Genomic DNA, 10,237 nt, shown 5'->3' on the forward strand with positions numbered 1-10,237 from the left:
AGCCTGGTTCGAGAATTCGTAAACTATTTCGCTATACAAGCCCACACAACCCAGGCTCAATTAATTGGTCTCCGTTTGGACGCCGCCGTCGCACCTTCTCCTCCGGCGAGATCTCTCGTGCACGCTGTAGAAGTAAGCTCGACGTCATCCTCCCCTTCTCCGCTACGAGAGAGTACAGCAGACTCTTCGTCACCCTCTGTCTTCATTATCAGTCCGCCGCTCTCCCTTTCATCTCCTTCTTCGCCCTAACCCTCCTATTCCTATCACAAGAAGAGGTTGTCCAAGGGTTCCTAATCCGGCCGATTGGATACGGAGACATGTCTTCCTTCCGTCCGTACCCCCCTCTTCCACCTCCGGTAGGGGGGCCACCTCCAGTGCCCAACCAGAACCATCCCTTTCCCCCTACCCTCAACCCCCAGTTCCAGCCCTATCCATCCCAACCCCACGGGGGCTATCCCGCCTCCGGCGCCGACGCCTCCGGCTACGGCCGTATCCCGCCAGGCTCCGCTCCGCACCCTGGGTTCGCTGACCCATTCAATCTGCCGGCTAGCCAACAGCAGTATCCTTACGCCCCTTCCGTACCCCAGGCGCCTCCGCCTCCCTCGGGTGCTTACCCCCCTCCTCCGCCACCGCCACAGTCGCAACCTTCGATGTACTACCCTTCTTCACAGTACCCAATCCAGTATAACCCTCCTTCTCAGCCACCACCACCCCCTCCGTCAGCGTCTCCGCCGCCTCCACCATCGGTTCCGCCTCCCCCGTCTCCGCCGCCCCCTTCTCTGTCTAATCAGGTCCAATCTGCTCCTCCAGCCATTAACTTGCACCACCATATCGCCACAAAAGTTGCCCCGCCTTCCGGGCGCCAGCAGAAACCATCGCTCCCGCCTAAGCAGCAGAAGCCTCCTCCTGGACCGTCTGCCGGGAGGCCCACCTTCCAGTCCGGAGGTCCAAATGGAATCTCGGGAAGGATCGAGACGGAGGAGGAGAGGAGATTGCGGAAGAAAAGAGAATATGAGAAACAAAAGCAGGAGGAGAAGAGGCTTCTTTTCTTGAAACAGTCACAGTCAACTGTGCTGCAAAAGACCCAAATGCTTGCAGGCAATGCACGGCCGAATGGCTCAATGACTGGTTCTCGCATGACAGATCGCCGGACAACTCCATTCTTGGGCGGGGATAGAATTGAAAACCGGCTTAAGAAGCCTACGACTTTCATCTGCAAGATGAAGTGAGTAGGAGTTTTCATAATAAACTGCATTGTTTTAGGGGTAGCTGTCCCGCAACTATAACTTTATCTTTCCTTTGCAAACTTGTAAGAGTTCTTGTTTTTATTTGATTTCATTTGATGTTTGGAGCAAGTAGTTTGCATCTAGCTTGTGTTTTTGCATTTCATGCTATAGTGTCAAAGGTTGTTTATTCAGATTCTTCTTCATATAGTTCTTGCTGAATTGACTGGAACTACATCTGTTAATTCTTTGAACTTGATAAATTATTATGTTTGTTCAACAATTTCAGTTTTCTATTGCATCTATTAGATACATGACTTTTCACATGCTTACCAGCCTTGAAATTTAGGATACTAAACATGGTTCAGTTAACAAAATCCTTTTTAGTTCTAACTCCTTTTCCACTAATTGTATTCTGTATAAACAAATTTTCATCTTTTTTTCTTATGTTATGACTCATGTGAGAGGGCACACCTTTGATGTAACGTCAAGGATGCTTGCATCTGTTACCTATTGATCAGGATTTATATCATTGAAACACCTATTTCAATTTATATCATTGAAACATCTATTGCACAAACTGTCACTCTGGCCCTTACATTGGTTGCTTCTACTTTTTGTGGCCTTATGATTAGACAGGGAAAACATCTTTTGCTATCCAATATGGATTTTGCAAGGAAATTTCAGGATGCATTGCTGCTGTCTTTTATATTAGCCAGGATCAAATACAGTGAGATACAAGTTAATACAATCCATGCTCATCGCCTAACTTAAGGAATTCTAGTTTAGATGCTTGAATAAATTGCAACTGATCTAGATGCTAACATTTGCATGCCTATGACCAAGAAAATGGAACTTTTATTTGATATCAATATCTAGCACCTTTTAGCAAGGAAATGTACTGCAACTTTTATGCATCACAACTTGATATCAGTATTGATTTGGACTTCCTTTTGTCAGCAGTAAATATCAAGTCCCATCTGCCTGATAATAGAAAACAAATACTGTATTTGCCAATTTTGGAGCAATAGTGACAGTTATTATATATCACAACTTGGTATATTGCTCGCTACACATTTTACTTTACTCTGACCTCAAGGAGTATCACTACCAGGAAATAAATGGAATTCAATGCTGTACTAGGATTTTTGCTTTTCTTATCTTCTTTAATCACTAGTCATTTTGACATTCTTCTTGACACAGGTTTAGAAATGAGTTGCCAGATCCAACAACACAACCAAAACTATTAGCAATGAACAAGGATAAAGATCGGTATGAACCACTTCTGTTTTCAGTTTTCTCATTCTGGCTTGGTATAAATTTTTTCATAAATCTCTTACTACAATTTGTTCCCCTTAGAGTTAAGAATGCTTGCCACCCCCCCTCTCACTGGAATTTATTGTTTGATTTATTGTACCTGGACCGTAGTTACTGAAGCCAGACATTTGTTGGAGAAACTCAATCTATTGATTTTAACTGTGTGGCTTATTTTTGTAGGCAAGTTTATTTGCTTTGTTATTATGCATTGTTTAGTGAACTTTTGTATGAAAGTTTATTTTGTTTTCTGTTATGAATTGTTTGTTTAGCCACATAAAGTTGTTTATATTGTGATGAATACCATCAGTTTTAACTGTTTCTTCTTTTGAAGTTTGTTGCATGGTTTTGTTTTGTTTTTTTTTTCTGATTTTAATGGTAATGAAATGTGTTGCTGTGTTTTCAGATTTAGCAGGTACAAAATTACATCCATAGAAAAGATGCTAAAGCCTAAACTCTATGTTGAACAAGATCTTGGGATACCTCTTGACCTACTTGATATGAGCATATACAAGTATGATTCTATATTTTCCTGCTAGACAGTTTGACTTCTGTAACATGTGTCCCAGATAACTCACTTATACTCTTCTCCAGTCCACACGCTGTTCGTCTCCCCCTTGCCCATGAAGATGAAGAACTATTGCGTGAGGAGGAGGTAGTAACTCCTATCAAACAAGAAGGTATAAGAAGGAAAGAGAGACCTACAGATAAAGGTGTTTCTTGGTTGGTTAAGACTCAATACATTTCTCCTATTAGCACGGAAGCAGCAAAAATGGTAGGGTGTATTCTGCAGTGGAATGTTATAGGTGTGCCTCTATTGCTAGCAGCTAATTGTGCATATGCAATCTGAAATGCAACTTGCAGAGTCTTTCTGAGAAACAAGCAAAGGAGATGCGTGAATCAAGAGAAGGAAGAAATCTTTTCTTGGAGAATCTGAACAATAGGTATACTACTTAATTACCATGTTCTCTACTAGAACTTTCAGTAACTCAAGTATATCAATATTCTTTTCTACTAATATTTTTATCATTTTCCTATTGTAGCAGGGAGAAACAAATTCAAGCTATCGAAGAATCATTCAGGGCAGCCAAACTACCTCCTGTTCATCAATCTAAACCTGGACTAGAACCTGTGGAGATTTTGCCTTTGTTACCATTTTTTGACAAGTATGCAATGCGTTTAACACTAATGCTAGTTCCTCAATTGCTTGTGTTTTCACGACCTGCCATGATCTCTATGTTTATACATCAATAGCTAATCTATGCTACTAATTGTGCCTACAAAGTTCTATAATTTGCATCACAAGGGTTAACTGTCGCTCTGTAATTAAAAGTTTTTTTTTTGCAAGCATCGTAGTGCATTTTTCTGTAGCAAATAACAAATTTATGGTTTAACTTGTTTGGAAGCATAAATCATGTGAATGGGTTATTTTGATTTGAACATTGGTTTTTAACTTAGTGCACTCACTTCTTATGCTAGATATGAAGATCAGTTTGTTATGGTAAACTTTGATGGAGATCCAACAGCTGATTCAGAACAATATAACAAGTTAGACAGATCTATTCTCGATGAGCTTGAGTCACAGGTTTGACTTTCTTCCCCTTAGGACCTACATACATGGTTATTTGCAAATAATGAAACCTCTAATTTAGTTGTTTTAGATGTATAATGGGTCCACTATTTTTCTTTTTTTGATAAATATCCTATGAACCTTTCTGTTTTGTTTTCAATTGAAATACTTTCGAATTTATGAAGTAAGTTCTTCATACGAATTCACTTGGTTCCTTTTTGCTTCTTTTCATAATAAGAGAGACGGGGAAAAAATCTTGAGATGTGGGTCATCGGAATATTCCTGAACTTCAACTCTTAAATGTTATCTTCCTTATTTTCAATGGAAGAGCAAATGAGAAATAGGTTTTTTAATCCTTTTGTCTTCTCCTTGTATCAAAGTATAGGAAGAGAAAGTTAGATGTCTAGTACCCTTACAAATGGATGAAAGTCAGATTCAAACCTTTGTTTTTTCCCTTCTTGATTAAGTAAATAGTTATCAATTCAGTTACGACATTGTTTGAAGTTTGTGTTGGTGTAGCTTTCATGCCTCAATGTGTGTTGAAGTTTGTGTAGGTGTAGCTTCCCTGCCTCAATGTGTGTTTATTTTAGAGATGTAGCAGTATTCTAGTTCATCTTAAACTTCAGGTACCTATAAATTCTTTAAATTGTGGCATGGTATATCCTTGATGGTGCAGTATTGTCATGGTGTAAGAGTATCTTATTCCTTTATGAACTATTCACTACCTTACAATTGTAAAAAACAAAGTCATGATGAGCTTTTGCTTCTTCATAGGCTATAATGAAGAGCTTTATTGTGAATGGCTCAGATCCAAACAACCCTGACAAATTCCTTGCCTACATGGCTCCTGCACCAGATGAGGTACCTCTTGTGGATTTGCTTGCTTATATTTCATTTTTTGTCATTACCTATATGACTCAAAGACTATTAGTATGCTATTAGATTGCACTATGACATTTTTTTTCCTCGTTCCTCAAGATTAGTGAATTACATTGATACTCCATTATTGATACTCCATTACACATCTTATTAACTTCAACACTTGCAACTTTCATTCAGTTGTACAAGGACAAGAAAACTGAAAATGAAGATACAACATATACCTGGCTTCGGGAGTATCATTGGGATGTATGTTTCATTTTTTTCTCTACTTGTGTCCCTTGCATGTCATGTGTTATAGACTGCAGGTAGAAGACTGTACAATTTGCTTCATGATCAGCTAGGTCAAACAATGATTATTTCTGAACAAATTCTGCGTATTGTAGGTAAGGGGTGAGGATACTGATGATCCAACAACTTACCTAGTTACATTCGAAGAGAAAGATGCCCACTATTTGGTACATTTATCTGAGTTTATTTTATTTTTAAGCTTCTGCGTAGTTATGATAGAAATGCTGCTTGTTATGAAGCCTCTACCTACAAAGCTTGTTCTGCAAAAGAAGGCAAAAGAAGGAAGGTCAGTAGATGAAGCTGAGCATTTTCTAGCGCCATCAAAGGTTACCGTGAGGAATAAATCAGCTAACACAGTTGCAGAGTCGAATGAATATGAGGAGATATCAGGAAAAAATGTATGTTGCTTTTTCATAGCCCGATGAAATGCATTTTAGACTTTGAATTCCTAGCAAATTGCAGCTTAGTAATATGAATTCCTAGCATATTTGCTGCTACAAAGCACAGCGATAGTTAGATACATATTAGTTATTCTTTTACAGTATGCCTTTTAAGACCATTACGTTGTTGCTTGTTTATTATTTCCTACATTTGATTATCAAAGATATTATTGTTAGAACACCCAGAAAAAGTCTTTTGCATTAATAATTCCTCATGTTGGCAGTCAGTTTTCTCACACAGTACCATAGTAATCAGTTCTCTTAATTTTCCTCCTGATTTGTCTACGTGAGTTCAAACCACACTTTCGTTTTCAGGGAAAACCAGATGGTGTAAAGAGAAAGGGAGGAGCTTCTTCAATGTATGATGATGACCTCGAAGAGGAACGACATAAATTTACGAGGACGGATGACATAGATCAGTTAAGCGGAGAGGAAGAACTGTATGATTAACAAACTGTCCGGTGTCAAAACTCTGAAGCAGATAAAGTATCAACCTGCATTGTATAATCCTCCTGTTGAGTTATTGCACTGCAAAGTAGTTATTATTATTATTATTTCCCATTTGGAATTAAGTTTCATTTGTATTCTCCCATGATGTCGATTCTCGCATAAGTATAGTCTTGTTTGGCTGTTGATCTTTCAGCTGATCGTCCCAATTACAGAGAAGTTTAAGTATTTTGGGGTCGTCAGTTGGGTACCCTAAACTCGTGTCGATGATGACATTTCATTATCTAAAATTAAAATAATTTTTGCAGTGTGATTCATACATATTCTACAAAGGATTGGCTCCATATGGTCGGCTTCTAGAACTCGTACAGTTGTATGTTTTCGCATAAGCCATTCCCTGTGTTTCTCTCTCCGCTTCAAATATTATTGGGTTTCTATGATTTTTACTCTATCTATTCTCCTACTTTTGTACCTTCTTATGGTTGAAGGTCTTAATGTAGATATCAGCGTGGGCCTTGTACCAGGCAATCACTGAAGGCAAGGCGAGTAAGTCAGACGTAGATCGAATTGTGGTATGGCTATTTTTGGAGTCACCTTGCTATTCCAAGTGTACCCTTTTCAGGCGATTGGGAATTAAGAAAGAAGAGACGGCAGTTCGAAGGATTTTCATTTCTTCTTTTTCTTCGATCTCCCGCTCTCCTATCCATCTCTCACTTTGGGCGACCTTCCCCGTAATGCTGGAGTCGGAAGAGAGACGAGGTGAAGCTCCTTCGTACGATGACATGGGAAAGAAGGCCTATAATGTAAGCCCTACATGATCACCAAGTTGAGGGAGAGTTGGACCGAGCAGGATCACGACATGTTCCTCGAGTGGAGGCCTTCCAGGCTCCAGCTGTGAGAAATCTCTCCCCTCCTTTTTGTTTCTTTCGTGTCTCCTCGTTTTCATTTCCTTGTCGTTGATCTTTCTGAAAATTCATATTTGCTATGAAATATAACATCTTCAATGTCGTGGATTCCCCTGTGCTTCGTTTATTGTATTACAACTCATGATCGAGTTGGGAGAGGACGTTTTTCTTTTTTATCGGATGGTTGTTAAGTGTTTGGGCCGGAGAAATACTCATTTTTCTGGTTCGTTGTTGTAAGTTATGGTTTCTGACTGTTGTCTTAACTTGACGTGTCGTTCTTTGCCGACATTGCTAAAGCCTTCCAAATGCTTGTTATTATTGGCGATAACTTAACTGCTAGTTACATGTTTTTTAGTTTTCTTATGAACTGCTGCGAGATTGGGATTTATCTGTTAGCGGGAACCATAGCTTTTACCTTACCACTGATGAACATACGATTGATTTTGGAGATGTCGGTTAGATTTGGTTGTGGAACGTGTATTGTTCAGCTTATGAGCTTCTTCTTAGAGTTCTTTTTTGGTGGTTCATGTCAGTTCCTTATTACTTTGTTGGACTTCATTAAAAAAAATCATTTTTTAGTCAAATTGTGCATGAGATGCTCGTTTTCAATTGATAATAATAGTCATTCTAAAGCACAACAGGCCTCAGATATAGGGGTCTTGTATTGGGAAAGTACAAGTATAGATAAATATACATAGATATATATCTTTTAACATAACATTATAAGTATATGATATGTCTTGTATTGGGAAAGTACTTCATATGTTGTTGATGGATGGTCGACTTTGGCTTAAATCACCATTGGAATAGTACATGTGTCAAGTTATTTTTCCCCCTGTGGGTTCATGACTTCCCATAGAAGACCGGGAGTTGGTCATGGGTGGGTTTTTATTCCGAAGGCTTGTGGGTTTTCACATTCAAAAACAATAGTTGTCTTCCACACTGAATGTTTGGTTTGTCTTTTATGTAATTGAAGTTGGCCTAGGTTATGTGTCTTGAATTCTGATTCCATAACTTAATGGCTGACTTGACATATGAGATTCTCTAAATGGAAAACCACACTTTCATTTTCAGGGAAAACCAGATGGTGTAAAGCGAAAGGGAGGAACTTCTTCAATGTATGATGACGACCTCGAAGAGGAACGACATAAATTTATGATGACAAAATGACATAGATCAATTAAGCAGGGAGGAAGAATTGTCTGATTAACAAACCGGCCAGTGTCAAAACTTTGAAGCAGATAAAGTATCAACCTGCATTGTATAATCCTCCTGCTGAGTTATTGCATTGCATAGTAGATATTATTATTATTATTATTATTATTATTCCCATTTGGAATTAAGTTTCATTCGTATTCTCCCATGATGTCGATTCTCGCATAACTATAGTCGTGTTTGGTTATTAATCTTTCATCTGATCGTCCCAATTACAAAGAAGTTTAAGCATTTTGGGGTTGTCAGTTGGGTACCCAAACTCGTGTCGGTCATGACACTTTTGTTGGTGCGGAAAATATTCGACGATCGAACCTGAGTTTTGATAATAGAAAAGGGTTCAAAGTTAAGTTATTTGTGGTCTAACAAGTTTTGAATGAGATTATAGGAAAGTCCTAAGGGTCCTTAGGCAAAAGTCCTAGCTGCGATTAGGCAGGTGGAAAGTCCTAGAGGGTGGTAACCCTAGGCAGAAAGTCTTGGCGGGTCGAGAGCTTCGGACAAAATCCTAAAGTCGAGGACTCTAGGTTGAAATCTTGGTATCACGAACCGGGTGGAAGTCTGGGCGGCTCGTGGAGCGGACGTCCAGCATGAAGACCAGAAGATTCGGACGTTGAGCAAAAGTTCAATTGATCTGGAGGATCAATCTGGCAATAGACAACTTCTCCTGAGAGAAGTAGGTGAGGACGCATTCCCCGAAGAGGGAATAGTATGCGTCGGTTCGACCTAGAGTTTCGACGAAACTCAAAGTCAGAATCAGATAGTTAGAGACGGTCAAATTTCAGTTTATATATATTATTTTATGCATGGACTAACTTTATTTTACAGAAAATAAGGGACTGGAAAAAGTTGGTCCGGGCGCTCGGAAGGGGTCCGGGTGCCTCGAGCTGGTCTGGGCGCTTGAACTCAATCTAGGCGCTCGAAACTCAAAAGTTATCGCCAAGTCAATGTGGCACGCGCGGAGTGGCCGAGCCATGTGGTCCAGGCGCCTAGAGGGGTTCCGGGCCCCCGGAACAACCTATAAAAGAAGCTTCGACCAAGAGTTTTAGAACAACACAACGAACGACTTTCGCTTCTTCGAGATTCTCAGAAAACGCTTCTACGACGTCCGAAAGCTCCGACGACGATTCTTCTAGAGATTTCCTCATATAAAGTTGTCAGTATTATTTTATTTAAAAGTTACTTGTGTTGGCGCAGCGGAGACGGTAAGAGGACGCAACATATGTAAAGAAAATAAAAACATTTCTCTTTTTCCAACTAAGATTAGTAGCACTATCACAATAATTATAATATCAAAAATGAACAACTAATAAAAAGAAGAGACAAATAGATTTGACTTTGTTATAACCTAAGTGGTTGTTAATCAAAGGCGGTTGCAAAGCTCTACTAGAAAAATCTCCTTCTCTATAAGCGGAGAAGCTTCTTGCACTCTTTGAAAGCTTAGAAAAGACTAGAAAATGATTACAGTAGTTGTTCTCAAGTTCTTGTTGATTTCCTAGGTCCAGGGGTCTTTTTATAGCCCATGGAAAATCTCATCCGAAGCTTGAAGGTGCCTCCAAAGGACTTGGAAGGTGCCTTCAGCGTGGCTTTATCCACTTGCAAACAACTAGTTTGATTGGCCGAAGGCGCCTTCCATAGTCTTGGAAGGCGCATTCACACTGTTAATCGAAGACGCCTTCCACAGAAGGCGCGAAGGTGCCTTCAACAACCTTTGAAGGCGCCTCCAACAACACTTGTAGCTCTATTTCACTCCTTTGCTGCTGCGATCTCCTGGGTGATTTCGGCCACCGGAATATGGCTCAACCGAACCTAATTTCTAGCCTTCTCCTCGAGCAGGCTTCCGCTCCGGCTTCTCATCCCTCGAACATCATGTACGTTCTTCTTGTCCATCGTTGTACTCTTTCACAGCCCTTTCGCCCCTCAGATGGATCGAGCCCGTCGGCTCCCTTCCCGTCCCAT

At 40.1% G+C, this 10,237-nt stretch overlaps 1 protein-coding gene and 1 long non-coding RNA gene across 3 annotated transcripts; both read left to right on the forward strand.

The window, feature by feature from the left end:
* On the forward strand, positions 1-6,481 carry LOC122052845 (protein PAF1 homolog). 2 transcript variants are annotated; one of them, XM_042614578.1, is made up of 12 exons: positions 1-1,225; positions 2,427-2,495; positions 2,944-3,051; positions 3,132-3,312; positions 3,402-3,481; positions 3,581-3,703; positions 4,017-4,122; positions 4,882-4,968; positions 5,167-5,235; positions 5,373-5,444; positions 5,517-5,675; positions 6,033-6,481. In XM_042614578.1, the coding sequence occupies exons 1-12, from the start codon at positions 318-320 to the stop codon at positions 6,165-6,167; spliced, it is 2,097 nt and encodes a 698-aa protein (XP_042470512.1). In that variant the 5' UTR covers positions 1-317; the 3' UTR covers positions 6,168-6,481. The 2 variants fall into 2 exon arrangements, with proteins under 2 accessions (XP_042470512.1, XP_042470521.1); XM_042614587.1 differs by having other exon boundaries at positions 3,584-3,703.
* Positions 6,482-6,642: 161 nt separating this feature from the next.
* On the forward strand, positions 6,643-8,343 carry LOC122052860. The gene is made up of 3 exons (XR_006132125.1): positions 6,643-6,710; positions 6,787-7,058; positions 8,144-8,343. It is a non-coding gene; the product is annotated as an uncharacterized LOC122052860 (long non-coding RNA).
* Positions 8,344-10,237: the final 1,894 nt, after the last annotated feature.

Source organism: Zingiber officinale, chromosome 1B (assembly GCF_018446385.1).
Source record: "Zingiber officinale cultivar Zhangliang chromosome 1B, Zo_v1.1, whole genome shotgun sequence".
Lineage (NCBI taxonomy): Eukaryota > Viridiplantae > Streptophyta > Magnoliopsida > Zingiberales > Zingiberaceae > Zingiber > Zingiber officinale.